The following is a 22122-nucleotide window of genomic DNA, read 5'->3' on the forward strand; positions in this document are numbered from 1 at the left end:
CAGTCAGTCTCGGGGGTGGGGGAAGGGGATAAAAGAAATAAAATGTGGTCCAGAGAGACAGGTAGGACTCTGAGGGAGTAGACCTTGGCTGCTAGCTGCAGGGTCCATGAACGGAAACCCAGAGTAGAGGTTCCGCTACCAGCCACCAAGGAAGATGTGGTGAAACCCCCTGAGGTATGAGGTTTAATGACCATGGAGCCCAGAGACAGGCAGATCTGCTCTACAGTCATTGGATTAATGATGGGTTGGATTCTGTTATCCCGGAGGGGATTGACTAAAGCATGACCTGGCCAGAGGACCAAGTTGCAAAAAGAGAGACCACCAAAGTGACCATTGGCAGGGGGTGCCATATGGAAAGACAGCCACTACACCACTTCTGGCCACAAGGAGGAGTTCCTGCAGTGACTAAACCCCTTTACAGAGGGGAACATAAGACCTGATCATCCCCCAGTGAAGTTATTGAAAAGACTCCCATTGACTTCAACAGACTTTGGTTCAAGCCCATACTGCGTAAGGGATTTTGCCTTTACTGTTTGTCCTTTTGGAGTGCCACACTCCCTTTTTCTGCAGCACACACACAAGATGAGCATGGTGTGCACACACACAAATGCCCTACTCATGACAGGAGAATGAGACTTTTTTATTTTGCTAAAATTTATTTTCTTGATGTGTGTTGACACAATGGGAGGAAATTACATCTAATCTTCTGCAAAAATATGCCATGCACCAGACAGGAGATCTCAGTCCACTGTGTTTTATTGCAGTTTTTCAGACACTAGCAATGAAGAAGCTATAGCTGTAGATATACATAGAATAATGTTCAAAGCAAATTCATACAGTATCACTTCTCTCCGTGCAAGAAAAATGGGACTCCAAAGCCTAATAAATGTATCCGAAGTTTTAGGCTTAGTTAATTGTTCCATTTTCATAATGAATCTAATATTCCTGAAATGCACTGTGAGAGGACTTCCAACTTCTAGCATATGTTTACCTACTAATAGAAGCTGCAGAGCAAGAGTTCTTGGAGTGGTTTCTTGCCTAGCAAGTAATTAGCACCCAGCAATTTAATGTCACATTCAAATAATTAATCAATCCACTTGGCTGTTTTCCCCAGTATTCTCTTATTGCTGGGTTTTCCAGCAATAAGAGAATGCTGGGGAAAACAGTCAAGTGAATTGATTAATTAATAGAATTAAACATAACAGTCAGTATAACTTATGACCCCTAACTGTGTCAACCCTCATTCTTCCATATTTCCTGCTTGCTGTCCTCTGTTTACTGACATCCCTTGCTGTATTTTGTCTAATTTAGATTTTAATCTCTCCCAGGTAAGAGACTTGTCAGTTTTATTTTTCTAAATGCTATGCACACCTGGGATGATCTTTAAGTAATAAAATAATTACACTAAGTAAAGCTAAAAATAATTCTGTACATACGTCTATCAATGCTCCATAACACTGATTTGTAACCTACCCCTTCTTTTTCATTCTTGGCCTACTCTTGATCAGATGCAGTCATTGTAGTTAATTGTGTAATTGTTTTATGATGTGACCAGATATTGAGTAAGGATAAGTTTGAAACTAACAAACTTATCCTGATTGGTGACCTAGTTAAGATGTGAATGTTGATATTAAGATGTAAAATCTTGGTGCATAAATTAACTCATGCTACCATTTAGCCCTGTATCCCAGTGTAGAATTTTTTTCAAATTTTGTGTTTAGTAATTGTCAATGTTTCTTAAGCAATGCAGTTCTTGTTATAGGTAGCCTACTAAGACCAGACTCAGTGAAGTTGACAAATAAATGCAACTTGAATAACCCTGATCAAACTGATTTCAGATGAATGATATCCACCATTTTGTCTCCTTCTGCTGCTTCATGTGTGTATTTTACTGAAAGCTTTGAATAGGTGACATTATGCTGATTTTCTGACTCAGTCACATTCGTCCTCAAGAGCACAATTTCACGAAAGTTTTCAAGGTTGAAATAGTGTAATATTTCCTGCCTGCATCTGCAGAGCCAAAACAATAAGTCTGACATGTGTGAACTGCCCCTTTCATCTTAATCAGGGTCCTGTGGATTCTGTAAATCTGCAACCCTGGCATTTGGCATTTTTCCAAGGCATCACTGCAGTCATGCTTTCAAGTATTTGTTTTCTGTTTTCCTGCTGGAATCTGCTTACATCTGCTTTTTGCTCTCCAGCTTTCCTTACATGGGAGAGTTAATTGGATTATAGTACATACCTCAAAGAATTCCATATATGTTACAGAAATGGAGCTAGTGCATCTAAACAATTTTAACTGTCTTATAACTGGGGGGGAGGAGGAGGGGAGTTAAAAATATATAATGTTTCTTTAGAGATCAGGGTAATCTAATCTGAGATTACAAACTCTGAAATGTCTTAATCATAAACATCTGGTTAATGCATAATGTGACTGTAGGGCAGAGTTAAGGTTATTTAAATGCACTATCTGTGCATTTTCATACTTACTATGTTTGTATTTCTTTTTAAATTGAACCTGGAAAACTGAATTTTCAGGGTTTATAATGCTTTGGGGGAGGGGATGATTTCATTCCTGTAATGCATTGTACCCTAAACTAGTGACGAGTACTCTCGATCTTAACTTAACCATTTTGACATAGGTTTTCTCTGGGATATATGTATCTATGTATTGAGTGTAAAGTGTATTGGTTTTTCATTTATAGTTTAAATTGGCTTTCTGGTTTTTTTACATTAAGGCATGTGTGGGCATTTATCAGCCATAATATGAATATAAATTGAAAGGGCCATCTATGTAGTATCTTGGAGATTGTTGTAGGTACAGGTTGGATAAATAAGTGTAATGGAAATGCATAGCTTCTTACTTGAATTACCCAAAGCAGAGAGGCTCAGAAAATAGACACCCTGCCTTGGATGGAACTCAAGTATGATATCTTGGCCATCAAAATGAGGGTTTGCTTTACTGATGCCCTTTGCATCTTTTTTTATTCTTCTTTATGTGGGAAAGGACAGAATAATTTCCCCCTGTCACACAAGCAAGCCCTTCCCCGTATAGTAGTTCAACCATATTCCAGAGGTTACAACAAGGGTGGGCAAACTGCGGCCCGAGGGCTGCATCCAGCCCTCCAGATGTTTTAATCCAGCCCTCAAACTCTCACCAGGGAGTGGAGTTGGGGGCTTGCCCCGCTCTGTGCAGCTCCTGAAAGTAGCAACATGTCCCCGCTCCAGCTCCTAGGTGTCAGGGCAGCCAGGGAACTGTGGCCATTGGGAGTTGCAGGGGCAGCGCCTGCGGACGGGGCAGCGCGCAGAGCTGTCTGGCTGCGCCTCCGCATAGGAGCCGGAGGAGGACATGCCGCTGCTTCTTGGAGCTGCTTGAGGTAAGCGCCACCTTGAGCCTGCACCCCTCCTGCACCCCAGCCCCCTGCCCCAGCCCTGATCCCCCCTCCCATCCTCCAAACCCCTCAGTCCCAGCCCGGAGCACCTTCCTGCACCCCCAACCTTTCATCTCCAGCCCCACCCCAGAGTTCGCACCCCCAGCTGGAGACCCCGCACCCCAACCCCCAATTTTGTGAGAATTCATGGCCCACTATACAATTTCCATACCTAGATGTGGCCCTTGGGCCAAAATGTTTGCCCACCCTGTATTACAACATATGGGTGGTAGAACAAATTGCTTGATTCATCTCTGTTTGTGACCATTGTATAGCATTATGCTTATACATCTTTTCAGTCATTCAAAAAATTGGACTAATTTGTTTTCACTTAGTTCTCCCACATGGAGCGTTTGTTGCCAGCTGAAATCATTTCAGCAAGATGCAGAGTGGTTTTAATGATTTTACTTTCAACAGCTGGAAGACTAATTCCATTTCTGATTACTCCAGCATTTCAAAGCTCAGCAGAAAACTCAAAGCCTATCAATTAAAGTACTTCCCAATCAGGGATATTGTTGAGAGTACCCATCCTGGACTCACTTCATTTCCCCTACTGATGATTTTGTTAGAAACTCTGCTCTTAATTCTCACACCCCAAGCTATTGATTTAACAATACTGGTAGAAAATAGAGTACAGACGCCTTTTTATGCAGTAATAATCACAATTTCACCTCTATGTTGTGGTTAGTCTCTTGTCCCCTACTTTAAAAAGGAAAAATCCTTTAAACACCAAGAACCCTATACATACGAATGGGAGAAAAAGCCCACAATAGAGAAAATGCTTCAGCTGGACTAGGTGGGCTCGATGGAGGTAAAGGTCAAAGAGGTGAAATCTAACCCTCTAAACTGAAGCTAGGGATGAGTCTCAATAGGGCCACTTCTAGGGTGGGCAAGCAGGGCAGTCACCCTGAGTGCCAATGTTCAGGGGGCTCCATACTACTCAGCTGGGTTTTTTGTTTTGTTTTTCTCTGCTGGTCATTTTGGTTCATTTGCTTTTTACTCAGCTGCTTGTTTTGAGGGTGGCACCAAAATCCACTTTTTATCCTGGCCGGCAAAACCACTAGGGCCATTCCTGGTCATTGGAAAAGCCTATGTGTTGATCCAGTTTTTTAGTGTATTCACAACACTGGTGCAGTGTGCTGGAATTACATTCCCAAAAGTATGGAACTTCCGGCCACTCGCTTGGCTTGCTTCCATCAGCACCTTCCTTACCACTCTGTGCAAGGTCGATCTGAAGACCTATCCTGCGGTACAGGGGCACTCCCTTCATGACTTCCACTCCACACACATGTGCAAAGCCTGAGTTCTGAGCTTAAATGGCACTGAGGCCTGGCCTGCTACACTATAAGTAAATGTCCCTAGTAAGAATATATGCCTCTTAGATAATTTCATATGTTTGGTAACATAAATAACCCCACAGTAGCATGTGTAAAACTTTGGGAACAAATTCTATCCCAAAATGCACATGCACAGGTTCTGTTTTCATCTATGGAAATGGTGTGCTTAATGCAAGGACATAATTTGTCACTTTTATTTGGACAAAGATAACTCTGCTCTGGTCCCTCCCCACACTTTATCCTTAGTCTCATTCACAAACGAGGAATTGACATTTTGCTCCTCACAGGGAAAACCTGACAGCAGCAGCAAGAAACTACAATAATTGCATTATTAGTGGGTAAGTCAGAATGTAATGATCAAACATACATAAGAGCATGTTAACTTAAATAGATTAAAATATTATCCAATAAAGTTCACAAAACAAAAATATTAAAGGTTAATGCTAGGAAAAGCCATGTTTTATTCATCTTTGGTATAAGATACCTGAAAAAATAATAACAAAAGAAAGATAAATCAAGATGATGATATATAGCAAAGACAGTTAAACTAGGATACCCAAAAATCTTTACAAAAAAATTTTAAAATCCACGGGGCAAATATATTTGTATTAACATCTAATATTACCTCCCTTTTGGAAAAATTACATGAAGAAAATTATGAGCCTTTACTGAAAAGATTTTTAAAATATTTAATGGCAGAAATGACCATTCTCTGTAAAGTTTGTTTCTTCTTTCAAATCCTTCCACTAGAAATCCCCATAAAGATATTAGAAGTATTGCAATTTTCTATTTTACAACATATTTAGTGTAATAAGATCATCAGGGTTAATTAAAGGAAATGATATAGTGCAGGCGGTATATGTAATAGGCCTTGATAATATTGTAAGATGGGGGCAGTCGTGAACACTAGATGAAGGTAATGAAAGTTCCTTCACTGGAGGCTTCCAAAAGGAGGCTGGATAGCCATCTGTCTTGGATGGTTTAGACAAAACAAATCCTGCATCTTGGGAGGGGGTTAGACTAGATGTCCCTTCTAATCCTGTGATTCTATGACACTAAGATGAAGCAGGAAGATTTCAGTAACCTTTTACGATATATCATGTTCTTATTAAAACACCTGAAACTTACTGAAAAGGGTCTCCATCCATTTTAAAATTCTGGGACTAGATAACGATTCTTGTCTAACAGCAATTCCCCCCCAGGACATACTCATCCCATGTTTAACAAATGTGAAAAAATTAAAACAGTCAACCTGTAAAGAGGAGGGGCAGTAATTAGAGGGAAGAAAAAAATGGACACAGACACTATAAAGAGTTTTCAATACAGATATAATACTAGTATCTAACTGTACACAATTAAAACATTTTATTTCACATTCTTGACAGAGGTAGGCTTTAAGAGACCATTCACCGAGATTTGAAAGGTTATAGCCTCCCAGGGCATAATTTCAAAACTATATAATGACCTTTTATTAAACTTGCTGTAGGGATAACTAAGAAAATAAAAGAATTAAAGTTAGTTTTTTTGGTTAAGGAAATAATATATTTGCTTTATTATTTGTCACTAGTAAGGAAAAGGTCCTAATCAGTAAATAAAAGAAGGTCGTGAGAGTAAGACATATAACCTGGCTATTGCTTGTCGTGTGGGAAGGATGTATGGTTCAAAAAGTAACTGATAAAATAAACAGCTGCAGTAACAAGATAAAGAAAAACTGTCTTAAAAGGAAACAAGCACAACCCTTCCCACTGTTCTGCTAGTACGCAAGGAGGGGCGAGGAGATAAGAAAGGAAGGCCTTAGAGGAAGAAAATTGGGTTTTTGCTAAAGTCAGCAGATACAAAGAGAGCCATGAATCTGAAGGTTCTTTGTCAGATCCTATTTGATCATGCTGGAGTTCATAAAGGAATTCATGGTTAAATTAGTCAGGTGGTCTCTAATATTAATAACAATTTCAAATATTAATTATACCAACACTTGCCATAGAAGACAAATGTAATTATATTAATAAGTGGGAAAAGTTTTAGATAAGAAAATTCCCTGTGGTCTTGATTCAAAGCCCACTGATGCCAATGGTAATCTTTCCTTTGTCTTTATTAGTCTTTGGATCTGGCTCCTAGAGCTGTGGTCTCTTATTTGCCATACAGCAGCTCCTCTTTCATATGTGTAACTATAAAAGAAAATAATAAGTGCTATTAAAGTGGTACCTGACAACCTCTCCTTTAATGGAAATCTACAGAGATGAGTCAGACAACTCATGCCTTAAGCTATATTTGGTAGAAAAATTCCTAAGCACAGGAATATTAGTCAATTATCTTAAACTTCATCATGGACAGAACAAAAGAGAAATTACGCGCGGATCTATTAGTAAAACTTTGGGGGCTTACAAATAAAAAGATCTATCCGCTCAATAATAAAAAATTGCTCACACCTTTTGACAGCATCAGATCTGCGTTTTGGCAGTGCTTGGGATGAGAAAGGAGCCCCCTGACAGTATACTGTGTCTTAGAAGAGTATGGGATTGTCTCATAATGGAAAAGCTCCTGGATGATATAAAACGGGAGGAGATTAAATTCTTACAGGTCTGGCTATCAATTTCTAGAATATGAAAATGTTAAGATGAAATAAATAGAGGCCTTGGAAATACCGAAGTATATCGGCTTCATTTGGGGTACTCATGCTTAAAGATAAGCATGTGCTTAAAAGCTTTGCTGCATAGGATCTGATTCTGAAAAGGTGCTGAGTGCCCTCAATTCTAAGGCTACAGGCCCACAATTAAATGCACTATATATGCACTTAAATAGTCCCACTGAAGTCAGTGTGTCTGTTCACATGAGTAAAATTACGCACTTTAAATGTTCGTAGGATGCGGACTCAAATGCTTTATCCTTAGAATTCTATGTGACTACACATTCTTTTTTATATAGTTGTATTACATACGTTATTAATTGGGCACTATGTATTGTGCAGATATCATATGTAAACTGCAGCATTCATTTACTGCATCTTAATTTTGTTTCTGATTAAGAAACCAACTAAATTGTAATTGCCGGTAATTAGGAAAGGACAAACAAACATTAGCAATTGCTATTAATTCATGTTCATTTAGATTGCTTTCTTCTGTGTACTATTATGAATAATAGTACATAGACAACATTTATGTTAGTGCTATCTCCAAAATACTTTTAAAACATGGTTTAATTAATCATCTCAGTTCCCCATGTGAGGCAGCCAACAATTATGCCCTATTTTACAGGTTGGAAAGCTAAGGCAGAAACGTTAAATGACCTGTCCAGTGCAATAAACGGAATGTGTGCCAGAGATGGAATTAAAATTCAGGAGTTCCTTGGTTTCAGACAAGTTTTTAAATGTTGCACTACACCTTTCACTCTTGGGTCCAAATTCCGATCTCTCAATGTTAATTCTATTGACTTCAGTGGAGCAATTCCATTCACATCAATGGAACTCAATATGTGCACCAGTTTAACTGAGCTCCAAAACAGGTCCATGATGTTTAGCAATTGTAAACATTGTAATACAAATTGTATGTCGCTAATGTGACAATGTGTCTATTTATTATTTACTATTATTATTTTCTAACATACCCTTTACCATAATATGTGGGCACTCTGTGGCTGGCTAAAATCATGTCTCTCTATGCAACAAAACAACTTTGCAAATTAGTAGTAAAATGACATATCTACAAAAAAGGGTTAAAAGAAAAATTATATTAAAAAAGATTAAATATAGACATGTACAAAAAGTTTTTCTTCTCCACAGAGTTTCATAGGAAAGATCTGGGTATTTTTGTAGTCAGTAGCTGTGTTGTCGAGTGCAAGCTAAATCCAAACACATGCAGACGTACGGTTTTAAAACTCTGTTATTAGGAGAGCTGCAGTACTAACAGCTTGTGCACTCTTAATAGTTCTTGTGGCAGATTAACTAGTAGTGGTGCTAAGGTTTTCAGGTCGCAAAATTACAGCGGTCTTAAAGAGGACAAATAATCCCTTCTCAATGCTTTACAAAGGTGCTCTTCCTTCCAGGAAAGGTTAACGAAGGAATCCATAGGTGGGTTTTTTTGTCATAACAAGCACAGTTACTACACACCTATGGACATTCTTCATTGGTCATACTCCCTTACTCTGGTCACAATTAAAAGATTCCTTGCCCATTTGTGTTCAGGGGGTCTGCTTTTCAAAAGCTTTTAACAGGCTGCTATGATCTGGAATCCTTTCATTATAAACAGGCTTCCTGTTCCTTTTGTGATTTTGTGCAACTTTTTCCACTATGAAGAACTAGCTTTTCTTTTCTGGTCTCTCTGAATGAACCTGAATGGAAGGCAGAATACATGTTTCTTCCTGGTACTGTCTTTTCTCTCTGTTACTGGCAAAGCACATCCAGACATCCTCCAATAGAAGTTGTTGGTTTTTTCCCCCTGTGTGTTTTGTTCTTCACTTGCACTGAGTCTATGCACATTTCACACCTTTTTACTCTTCTCTTTGGTAAATATCTAGATTTGTTCCTGCACCTTCTTGTGCTTGCAAAAGAGTTCATTCTTTGGACTTCAACTACTTGAAGCTGATTCTGCTTTGTCATTGAGTCTTCCAACTACTCTATATCACTTTGGCATCCAATTTCCTTTGCACAGCATCCTTTTTTGTGCATTCTTCTTTCACATAAGCACATTCCAGAAATGCTTCTATTATACATTGAGAGAGAGAGTTTTTTTCTCTTCCAGCTTACTTTCAAAGGTCCAAAATTACCTTGCAGGACACTGAAGTTCTGATAAGCATTGAGCTATCTCCTTATTGTGTAATTGTGACCAACTTCCTAACATTTTTTATTTTGTTGCAGTGTTTCAGCAAAAGACCACCAGAACTCAGAGTGATAATGAGAAGATGTACTATGCTTTCAGGAAGCAAGGTGTGGAACCTCATTTTGCTATTGTAATGGTCTTGATGATCCTTAATATGACTGAGAGTTTTGCTCTGGCTTGATTTTTTTCTTGGATGATTTAATATCTTTTTTTCCTACCAAGATGATCTAAATCCCCAATAGTTTTTCAGCTTTTAAAAATCAATTCAAATAAATAAGAATTATTATTTTAACAAAGCAAATCAGTGAGGAGCTTTATGAAAGCTTTTTGGAAAGATATGAAAAAGCAAAAATGGCTTTGCACTTTTCTGTCAGCTTTCGCTATAATGATTAAAACTAAAAAAAGGAGGAACTGGGTGGCTCATATGTATGCTGTGCACCAGTTCTAACCTTCCTGAGTCAATAGCAAGTTACCAGAGCTTATCTCATGGCTGCTTTGTGACCCATGTAAAATGAGTTGCTGGTCCCAGCCCAATTGCTATTTGAGAAGAGTCCATATCACTAAATTGCCACTGCAAGTGGCATTAATTGGTATCCTAGCATAACTAGCATTATTGTTAAATGAATGAACATGGAGTTGAGACTGAATTATCCTTCCAGGAAATAGCCCCTCTAGGTCAGGATGAGGACGTATTAGTTGAAGCAGAGTAGGGAAGCTGCATTACAGTTGTCTGTCCAGTGAATAAACAGAGAACGCCTCTTGCCAGTGCTGTTAGTGTCACTTTTTGCAAGCACTAAATTCATTTTAAAAAAAAGTGTTTGAAATATAGAAAGTTTCTGGGTAATGATTAAATAACTGCAATGTTTAGTAATGGAACATTGCTAGTGTAATCCCTACAAAGTTATTCCCCTAAGAAGTTTTAGGTTTGATTTTTTTCCCACTGGCTGGCGTCCGGTATAGTCATTTGCACTCTCTTAGAACAAATGTAAATTATTATCAGAGATGCAAAGTGGTGGAGATTCATGGCCAATGTATACTGGTACTTGATATTCTTGAAAAAGAGCAGAATGGGGCTCAATAATGACTTTTTTTTCTCTTCATCAAGGTATATTTCCCTTTGCACAGCTGGTCATCCCTCATGTAGAATAAAAGGATGTCATGCAGGCACAGTAAGGAATCAGGCATAATCAATTAAAAGCTTACATGTAGGTAAAGACAAATACTATGGCTCCAATTCGGAGATTCAGCCTAGCTGCATTCTGTGTAGGAGCTGAGGAGAGGAGAGCAGCAGTGGCATTATGCCACCTTTTTTAGTTCCCTGATTCTGGGGCTGACAGAGAGCTGTTTCAGTATCCCTCAAAAAATCAAAGCAGCCTCTGGGCTGCTTTAACCTACTCCCAGCTGCCTTTGCCCCCAGGCAACCATTCCAATAGCTGAGAATACTAAGAATGTATGGGCTAAACTGTGAGGGTGGCAGCATAGAGTTCCATATTACTTCTCTTCAACTGCACACCTGCATAAGGATTAGTTAGAACCTAGTCCGATGAGGCTACGTAGAAATTAAAAGATTCCTCTTTGACCCTGCATATTTTCTGATTATTATAGTTGAGTGAATTATATGAAAATTCAAAACAGCTTCTAACCTACTCTCAGCACAAGCTATTGGGAAATATGATATGTGAATCTGGGGGGAGAGGAAAATGGATATTGATGGGAATTTGGGGAGTGAGGAAAATGGATATTAATTGGAATTTGGGATTTTCCACTCCTATCTCCAAGTAATGTCATGGTTTATAAAGCAAATAACTTGGCATTGATATAATATGTCTACATATGATATAAATGGCTCTTGGCCACAATGGTCAGGGATGCAACCCTAAAGCTCTGGCTGCCAGAAGCCAGGAATGGAATACAGGGGTGGATCACTCCATAATTGCCTTGTTCTGTACACTCTCCCTGAAGCTCTTGTACAGGCTACGATTGGAGACAGGATACTGGGCAAAATGAACCATCGTCTGACCCAATTCGGCAGCTCTTTTATGTCAGGACTCCCTTTTGAATTCTGTGGAATTTCATAATTAGTTAATGGTACGGCACTATCTCAAAAGAGGAGTTGCTACATAAACTTAATTTAACGAAGAGTGAACCAATCAGGCAAATGGCAATGAGTTTGAAAGTTTTATTCACCAGGACACACTACTTCACACAATTTCAAAAGAACAGTAGCAAATAGCTCATTGCATGTTTCTCTATAGAGCTTGGCTGTAAACACGGTTAAGATGGTAAAGATGGTAATTGCCATCTCCTTACAGATTTGCTGCTCACATGCTCTTGCTCAAAATGAGCTTTCATTGAAAAGAAAAACAGTTTTTAAAATGATTTAACCGTCTGTGCCTTTTTTAAACTCCTTTTTATACTTGATAACTACAGACAGAGTTCGAACGGACACTTCCACCTATACCACTTTGAGACACAGCATCCCTTCTGGACAGGAAGAACTGATCCTTTTGCAGGAAAAGGTGAAGAAGGGGACAATTACTGTGGATGAAGCACTTGAGAAATTTAAACAATGGCAGAATGAAAAAAGCAGTTTAGAAGTCACACAGCAGGTATACTTCTGAAGGATTATGTTTGCTTGTAGGACATTTTGTCCAAGAGTTTCAAAAATAGGTACCTAAATTTGGAGTCCTAAATCCATACTTAGGCATCCAAATAAGTGTACATCTATACTGCAGCTGTGATTCCCAGCCCTGGCAGACAGACTTGCACGAGCTCTGCTCAAGCTAGTGCACTATCAATGGCAGCGTGGATGTTGCAGTGCAGATGCGACTTGGGCTAGCCACACAAGTTCAGACCCAGGAGTTCAGCAGGCATAGACTCAGGCAGCTAGCCTCAGCCCCTGCCTATGCTGTAACCTCCACACTGCTATTTTTAGCATACTAGCTCGAGCAGAGCTAACACAAGTCTGTCTGTCCACACTGGGAATCTGGCCACCCAGCTGTGGTATAGACATACCCAGGGGCCCTGATTTTCAAAAGCGTTGTGCACCCAGCAGCTGATTTCAGCGAGAACAAGTGGGTTCTCAGCATTTAATTTCGGTTGCGTATTTTGGTACCTAACTATGTATTTAGAACATAGTTTTTGCACCATTTTGTTCATGTTTTGTTTTGTTTTTTTAAATCTTGTTGTTTTGATCATCTATGAAAGCTGTGTAACATCTATGAAAAATGATTATCTTTGAATTCTTCACCATAAGCCTTATCTCACTGAATAAGCTGAACCCTTCTCAATTACACACAAAATGTATAGAGCCAGCTAATGGAAGTTCTACCATTTCAGATATATAGGACGTATATACATTGCATAGGTTTTACACAGGTTTCAAACCGCTTGCATGCAGAATTACATGCTACAGTCTGGTATATACATATAGGGATCATCATATTCCCACCCACCACTAAAATGGAACCACTTTTATATTGCAACAAACAAATCCATTATGCTGGCAGTAGCCCCACCAGCAATTATCAGAAGTACAAAAAAAAAAGTGAAGTGAAGAATAGGATATCTTCCAGATTCCTAGACCATGATTCTACTACTGTATCAGTATTCATGCTGAATAGTATTTTATTCTGTGAGTAGCCCCATTAAAATGCCTCTTTCAGTTTGCAGTTCACAAGTAATACATGGGCTGAAATTTGTTCACCCTAAACATTGGTTTTAAACAGAAAATAAATATTTAAGAATCAATATGCAGACAATCAGTGGGATTACTTGCGTAGTAAGATGCTACTTATCATGAATAAGGATGGTAGGATCAGGCCCTAAAGGATCTTTCTTCTAGCACCTTATTTCTCAATTGGCTAGAAAATGACTACCTCTTATTATGGCTACAAAGACTGATGCAGACTGTTTCAATCTATTTGGATAGGAGTGTAACTACCATCTAGCCCTGGATACGCTGTAAACTTGCTGATGGCTTGAGGATAAATGCTGAAACTAAAAGATTGCACCTGTAGAGCAGCATAACATTCTTCCTAGCCTTTTAAAATGATTTTCCTGTGGTGAGAAGCTAAATGTTCAGAATACTAAAAAGCCAACTTTTCCAGCTATTTATTCATTCATTTTTTTACAATCAACTCTAGTTATCAATTTTTATTGTTGTTTGTGTGTTTCTTTTTTAAGGAAAAAGTACGCCAGCTCAGAGATAACATTATTGGGAAAAGACCAGAAGAAGAAATTTTGTATGGTAAGTAGCATTTCAATGCAATGAAGACATGAATTGAGGGATAAATATGCCATATCTCTACTACCAATCCAAATCGCAGGTGGGCCTTTAGATCAGGACCTAGTGAGCACTTTTGTGTATCTTGGTTTAACTCACAGGTATTATCTTAATAATACCTTTTTAAGACTTGATCAACCTTTAGGGTAAAATTCTGACCCTTCTGAAGTCAGTGCGAGTTTTCCCATTGACTTCAGTTGAGGCCAGGATTTCACCCTCGGTGTCTACTGCTCAGCTTTCCTGTAATGCACTGCGTTACTTAATAAAGTGTTGGGACTAGAAATGGGCAATCAATGGGCAATCAATTTCCTAATAACAGTTTATGTGGTGAATTTTTAGTCTTTTTTTTTCTTGTTTGTGACTCATCAGTGAACACACATTGGTTTTTACTAACTTGTTCACTGTTCAAAATTATACATATTTAGTGCCTGTGAATTGCTCAGGAAGTGCTCACTGCAAGAGCTCTTTCACATAATTAGTATTCATTATGTGAGCTGTGGTTTTTTTCATTATTTAAAATTCTACCGTATTGTTTTGTTCCCGATGGAATGGCCTGCAAACAAATTTCATCCTGTCTTGAAACTAAAAGTTTGTTTCACAGTTAGACAAAGTTTGAGTATGAACCTGAAATTTTCCGCAAATATTTATACAAACAAAACTCCATTCACAGAACATTTGTTAAAAATAGGATGTGAACACAGTCAATGCAAAATTCTATTTCTAAATCACAAAATGTTTGCAAATTTATTTTTCTCTCTACTCCCCTAATCAGGAAATCACCCACACTACTTTTTTCATGATTACATTGGAAAACAGTGCACTTGCATAGACTTGATGGTTAATGTGTTGCAGTAATCTGATAAAACTCAGTATTCATTGAGTACTCTTTGGAGTACCAAGGAGCATTTTTAAAATAAATATAAAATAGGTACCTTTTTAAACAGGTAGTCACTCGGGTAACTAAAAACTGTTCCTAAATATTAATCCTAATTGATTGTCAAGTGGAGTGTATGTGAAATCCCATTAAAAAATAGTTCAACCTGTCCTGCTGTTTAATTTTGACAATTAGTACTGTCATGGTTCCCTCCCCACTCTGAACTCTAGGGTACAGATGTGGGGACCCGCATGAAAAACCCCCCAATAAGCTTATTTCTACTAGCTTAGGTTAAAACTTCCCCAAGGCACAAATTCTTTGCCCTTGGAGGTTATGCTGCCACCACCAAGTGATTGAACAAAGCAGCAGGGAAAGGATCACTTGGAGGTCCTCTTCCCCCAAAGCCCTTATACCCCCTTTCCTGGGGAGGCTTGAGAATAATACCCTAACCAATTGGTTACAAAGTGATCACAGACCCAAGCCCCTGGGTCTTAGGACAATAGAGAAATCAGTCAGGTTCTTAAAAGAAGGATTTTATTTTAAAAAAAAGGAAAAAATCACCTCTGTAAAATCAGGATGGAAAATAACTTTACAGGGTAACAGAAGATTCAGAAACACAGCAGAACTTCCTCTAGGCTTAGTTTCAAAGTTACAAAAAACAGGAATAAACCTCTCTCCAGCAAAGGAAAAGTTCACAAGCAGAACAAAAGATAATCTAACTCGCCTTGCCTGGCTTTTGCTTACAATTTTTGTAATATGAAAGACTTTTAGGATGGTTTATAGGAAAAGGAGTTTTCCGACCTGATGCTTCTCTGCTTCCCAAGAGAACACACAAAACAAAACCTCCCCCCACCCCAAGATTTGAAAGTATCTTCTTTCCCCATTGGTCCTTTTGGTCAGGTGCCAACCAGGTTATTTGAGGTTCTTAACCCCTTTTAGGTAAGGAGGAATTCTAGGCTATCCTTAGCTGTATGGTTATGACAAGCACAGAATAGTAAACTGCTTAAAAAAAAAAAACTGCCCTTCATATATAGCTATACCTATGGGGGCGGGGTGGTGTGTGTACACAAGCGATACTGTGTCTATCTATTTACACACCTATATATTTATCTAATCCAATCCAAAGACTGTTCTCAATGGTAGCAGATGACAGAACGAGGAGTAATGGTCTCAAGCTGCAGTGGGGGAGGTTTAGATTGGATATTAGGAAAAACTTTTTCACTAAGAGGGTGGTGAAACACTGGAATGCGTTACCTAGGGAGGTGGTAGAATCTCCTTCCTTAGAGGTTTTTAAGGTCAGGCTTGACAAAGCCCTGGCTGGGATGATTTAACTGGGAATTGGTCCTGCTTCGAGCAGGGGGTTGGACTAGATGACCTTCTGGGGTCCCTTCCAACCCTTATATTCTATGATTCTATGAAAGAGGGAAAAAACACACACACACACTTGCTCTAATGCCAGAAAGACAGTAAAACAAATAATGCATTCTAATGATCTTTTTTCCTCTTGACAGACAAAATCACCATTGAACATCATCCAAATGGTAAGTGATACTAGCTTAATCTTAAAAGTTCACCTTAGCATAGGTAGTTTTCAGAGTGCCCCTCTGGCAAAAACTACTGCACAGAAATTCCAAGTTATATAGCTGGTTCCTTAGATTGAAATAATGCATTCTGGTTAGCTGAATGATATAGTAGTAACCTAGAGGATTTCAGTCTGAAAGTCCCCACGCTGCCAGGAACTTAGAGCACTGCACCTGTGAAATGGTTGAATCCCTATCAGCTTTCGCAACAGAGCACACAGACCCTGAGTTAGTATTCAGAATCACTCCCTTCCTACGGTTTGGTTTTATTGGTAGTTCACAAACAGTTACTTGATATAAACCTCAAACTAAGCTTTCTCTCTGAGCTTGGTTGTCTCCTAGCATTTCCCTCCAAGACCTCCTGTATCCTAGTTTTATCTAGTTTCCTCTCTCCTGAGAGCCACTCTCTCTCTTAATGAACCACACCTGCCACCTGACCTTCAAGGTCAACAGGAGAGCCCTGCCATTCTGGGTGAAATTCTATCGTGTGCATTAGACAGGTTAGACTAGATAATCAGAATGTTCCCTTCAAGTCTTAACATTCTGTGAATCCTGCTACAGTGTCTTATATCGCTCTGAAGTGTCTCTCTAGCTGGCATTCAAATTGGGCATAAGACAGAACTTTATCAACCCTTCTTGGGTGGGAATGACAAGGCAGAGACATAAAAGGAGAAACTGGGAAGAAAGTGAAGGGATCCCAGATCCTTTTGAAACAGATTTTAACTATTGAGGGCCTAATCCTTGAGTTCTTACACAACTCCCACTGAGTTAATTGTCAAAATAATGAGTGTAAGGCTAGGACATTAAAAGGTGACATCTCTGTCCACCCAACAGATGTTAATTCATGACTTGAAACAAAAATTACAGTAGCATATCTTCTCTTTATCGCCATAATCCCACTTTTAGACTCTCAGATTTGAATGTCCTATTCAGTAGCCACGTTTGAAGATTAGATTTTGCATGCACAGTTATTATTCCATAAACTTATTCAGAAAGGGTTTAGGGGTTTTTTTGTAAATGAGCAGGAGAATAACTGAATTTTGCTTTTTGTAGATACAAAATGTGATTTTGAATTTCTTGATATTGGTGCTGATCTTCCTCCCACTAAAGTCAGTGGAAACTGTGCTATAAACTTCAGTTGGGGCAGGGTCAGGCTCAGTCTTCCACTATATTTCAGTTCTTCCTATCTTTGGGTCCCCAAGTAATACTTCATGGGCTATTAATATATGATTTATTCATAAAAATATGCCTCTTATGGCAGCAGGAGAGTTTATCTTGACTTTTTTTCTGGAAAAGCAAGTGGGATAGATCTGATTTTAACAACTGTTCCTACTAAATAAGGAGTAAGTGTGTGGCATATGAATGGACATGCTATTTGCGCAAGCACCAAATATGGACATAGAAAACACTTTGTTTTTTAGAAAGCTGATTCTCTGATCACAATTAAAATGACATTCATTAAGGCATGGATATGATCACATTTTTGTTGCATTCTTATTGAACTGGAGAAAAAAATGAACCACCAAAGAAAACCACCTATGGTAAAGTTTTCAAAAATGCCTAAATGACATAGGAGCTGAAAAACAATTTTCAAAAGTGACTTAAGCACTAGACTGAGGAGACTAAGTCTCATTGGCTCTCAGTGGGACTTTTAGACTTCTAAGTGCCAGATTTTAAAAGGTATTTAGGTGCCTAAAGGTACAAAAAGGTGCCTTAGATTTTCAAAACACATAGGTACCTCATTCTCATTAAAATCAATGGAGTTAGGCTCCTTGGCACTCCTGAAAATCCCACTAGGTATGTATCTGCACCGTTATGCACCTAAGTACCTTTAAGAATCTGGCCAAAGGCACTTTTGCAACATTTACCCATTATCACATACAAACTGCCTTGAGTTTTGTGTGCCATTTCCCATCATTTAAAAAGCATCCATAGCCATGTTCTAAAAATGAATATGAGAGATGATTCAAAGTGATCAGAGGTGATTAACAAAAATACTTGTGATTCATGATGATTTGAACTGCCTGTAAATTGTTGTCTTCTGATGGCTCTTTGGTAATTTTTGTAGAATGAACTCTTCTCAGTCCAGTTCTGGATGGACAAGTTTCCACATCCTAAAACTTGCCATCATAATAGATATTAATTAGCAACCTCATTGCCAGTGTTAATGGCAAGGACTGAATGGGCATGTAGTACCATTCTATCACTCAGTAATGCACCTATGTTTTAAACAACAGTCGTCTATTGTGCCCAGACTAAGTTCTACCCCATGTGCTGACACTGCAAGCCCTGCCGCCAGTGATGTAGGAGATTACCTGAAAGCGACAACAGGGCCAGATAGAGGCTCCAAAACAGCTGAAGTTAACATAAATTGTATTTGAAAACTCCAAAAGGCCATTATTGAGCATTTATTTGTGGGGGAGGGGTGTTATGTATCAGCAGTGTGCATAATTGCACTTTGATTGAACATAGTTCTCCAGAAACATGTCAGACTTATACACCTGGAAATTGTAGTCCTTTGGTCACAGTTCTGCCCCATGAATATGAATTCTACTGGAGCCATTACCGGGGTGAGATGGTAACTCAGTCTTAATGCCCATTCCAGCCTAGGTATCTTTGAGACCACCAGTGTGGGTGGCATGCTGTGGCAATTTTGATGGTTGTTTTGTCCTGTGGGTACTTGTTCACTGGAAACTGGATGGAAGTCCTTTTACATAGGCCATTCAATAGCCAACACATAGTTATGACTTCAGTCATTACTGACTTTTTAAAGATGAAAGATGAAAGTGCATGTTAATTTATTCATTTCTCTTTGAGAAAAAGCTTCATCTCCAAGGATATCTTTATTTCACCATGTGCTGCTATATTAAACATTCTGTCCTCTTACTGTTATAACTGCTCCAATACAGCTCAACTCCCCAGTGTACTGTACATGGCCAGGTCACCTACAGGAGTAAAGAAATCCTAGAATTTATACTTTTTCAGATTTCACTATCTGAACCTCTGGAAGCCCATGGCAATAAAGCATATATGGTTTAATTAAGTTTGCCCCACTGTCTGCCAAAGACCAAATTGCTTCTACAGCGTCGTCCAAAAAGCCTTCAGAATAGCATTGAGCTTCTTTCACAAACTGTTAGCTTGTTGATTATGAGCACTATCTTGATTACCTGGATGTATTTCCCCAGCCCTTTGTCTCTCACCAGCATCTTGTTTCTATTCCCATTGCTGGCAGTTATCTCAGTAAACTCACTCACTTGATAATCAGTGGACTCCATTCTGATAGGGAAGGGAATGCATATACAAAAATCTATAAGACCGATAATAAGTAGAGATGGGCCTAAACCATAAAATACACACCTTTATTTTGAACACATCCACCAATTCTAAGTGTTCATGAAATATGAAGCCCGTTATTGAATTTAAAATCCTTTGCTTCTCCCTATTATTAGGAGTGAAATAATTCAAAGTGAATGCCACTCAGTGGAAGAGCTCACAAACTCAGTGTTTCCTTGGAATTATCCCATTGGCAGGAATGGGAGGAGGCATCACTTAAACTCAGAGGTGAAAGTAAGCCGGTCCGGTCCAGTACGGCATACCGGCAAGAGCTGGTACGCCATGCCGGACCAGACGGCTTCCCCAGGCCGGCGATTTAAAGGGTGTGGGGCTCCCCACTGCGGCCGGAGCCCCAGGCCCTTTAAATTGCCGCCCAAGCCCTGCTGCCGGAGCCCTGGGGTAGCGGCGGCCAGGCTCCGGTGGTGATTTAAAGGGCCTGGAGCTCCGGCCACTGCGGGGAGCCCTGGTCCCTTTAAATTGCTGCCTGAGTCCCACTGTCGGAGCCCTGGGGTAGCAGCGGCAGGGCTCTGATGGTGATTTAAAGGGCCTGGGGCTCCGGCCGCAGCAGGGAGCCCCACACCCTTTAAATCGCCGGCCTGGGGAAGCCGCCCCGGGATAGCAATGGCAGGGCTCTGGTAGGGATTTAAAGGGCCAGGGGCTCCCGGCCACTGCTATGGCAGCAGTGCCCCAGGCCCTGTAAACCTCCACCCGAGCCCTGGGGTAGCGGCAGCAGCCGGGAGCCCCTGGGGCTCCGTCAGCGATTTAAAGGGCCCAGAGCAGTAGCAGCGGCTGGAGCCCCGGGCACTTTAAATCACCCTGAACCCCGGGGCTCTGCAGCTGGTAGCTCCAGGGGTGATTTAAAGGGCCCAGGGCTCCCAGCTGCCGCTACCGCAGACGGAGCCCCGGGGCCTTTAAATCTTGATTTAAAGGGCCCAGGTCTTTAAAGGCCCCACCTCTTCTGGTTGAGGCCCCTCCCCCTGCTCAGGACTTCGGCGTACCGGTAAGTCCTTTAAGTTGTTTTCACCCCTCCTTAAACTCCATGGAATGACCAAAACTCAAGATGTTAAAGACCATGGCTGGGATGTTCTCAGAGAGGCCCAGTGTCTTTACAATACTCCCCAACCTCTCAATCTCCCTCAGAAGCCACTCCATCCTTGCAGCTGCACATCCCCAAACGAACAGGAGGGGACTCTTGTATAGTCAGAGGCAAGGGTCAGACCCCCAGCTCATTCTCCAACAAAGATGACCTATTTTTGTAGAAGTTTCACAGTTTTCCCCGTAGCATTTTCCATATTTAGCACCTTGGAAGGAAAACATTACTTAAGTGGCTGCCAGAAATATAGAAGGGATATTGGAGAATTTAAAAGAGAATTTTAAAAATTAACATATCACATTGTGTCAAAACAATCACTCACTCTAACTATAGACTTTGTGATCTTACTACATTTTTCAACATTCTATATTGTCCTAACTGCTCATGTGGCGTTCATGACTGTTTATAAATTGTATGCATCTTTTTAGTCCCCAGCTCAAAGCCCACCAGAAAAGGAACAGATGCCTAAAGATAATTAATGGAGGTAAGAGCATATATAAATTATTTATTTTTATATAAAACAATTCCTAATAAAGTGCTTCATATCGGTAATGCATGCTCTTAACCATGGAAGAGAAGTGACATCTCAGCCATAATCCTGGTATCCCTACCGCAATAACCAGAAATGCACACAGTGCTATAGTATGCAGTGTTATGTATTATATGTTAGGGCCCTGATTTTCAGTCAGATTTCAGTGTGCCCTCAGTAGTACAGCAGCAGATTTGCACTGAGTCAGAAACGCAACTGGCTTGTGTATGCAATTAAAAAGTGGGTGCCGTTGTAGGTACAACTAATTACACCAACAAAAATTAGAGGCTTTAGGGGAATATGTAGTCTGATATACTGAACATATGTATACTATCATACGATACCTAGACTGTCCTAAAGGTATTGAATAAAACCTGTGCTGCATGTAACTAAAAACCATCATAATCCAAATATGAGGTCTATTTCTGATCTTGCTCACATCTGTGTAAATCAGTAGTGACTCCACTGATGTGAATGGAGAATGAAGGGATAAGAGAGGTGTGAGATCAGCGTTAGGTGAACAGTGTCCCCAAAAGAGGATTGTGTTTGGTTTTTGCAATGGCAGGTGTGAGCTACGTAGGCTGAACTGATATATTTTTGTTCATTTCTAGAATCTCTGGAGATTTCTCTAGGTTGCCTGAAAGGGTTTACATTTTTGTAGTAGGCTTGCAAACTGTATGACCTGCAAAGCAGTATCCAGAGGCCTTGAGACATGGGAAAGGGTATTCACCAGAAATTAGTGACAAACAGTGAAGGCTCTCTATCACTGGGAAACTTGGGGTACTGCTACCCTGAGAAAATTAAGAAAATCAATGTACCTTTGCCCAATTCTGTGTATAATTCACAGCT

General features: G+C 39.8%; 1 protein-coding gene across 2 annotated transcripts in view; it reads left to right on the forward strand.

Moving 5' to 3' along the window:
* BANK1 (B cell scaffold protein with ankyrin repeats 1) overlaps positions 1–22122 on the forward strand; it is a 304678-nt gene that overhangs the window by 269039 nt on the left and 13517 nt on the right. For both annotated transcript variants that reach the window (XM_075127546.1, XM_048847348.2), the window contains 5 exons: positions 9618–9686; positions 12010–12188; positions 13765–13828; positions 16250–16279; positions 21173–21228. In XM_075127546.1, the coding sequence (XP_074983647.1) occupies positions 9618–9686; positions 12010–12188; positions 13765–13828; positions 16250–16279; positions 21173–21213 (383 nt within the window). In that variant the 3' untranslated portion in view covers positions 21214–21228. The remainder of the gene's footprint in view (positions 1–9617; positions 9687–12009; positions 12189–13764; positions 13829–16249; positions 16280–21172; positions 21229–22122) is intronic.

Source organism: Caretta caretta, chromosome 4 (assembly GCF_965140235.1).
Source record: "Caretta caretta isolate rCarCar2 chromosome 4, rCarCar1.hap1, whole genome shotgun sequence".
NCBI classification, from domain to species: Eukaryota; Metazoa; Chordata; order Testudines; family Cheloniidae; genus Caretta; species Caretta caretta.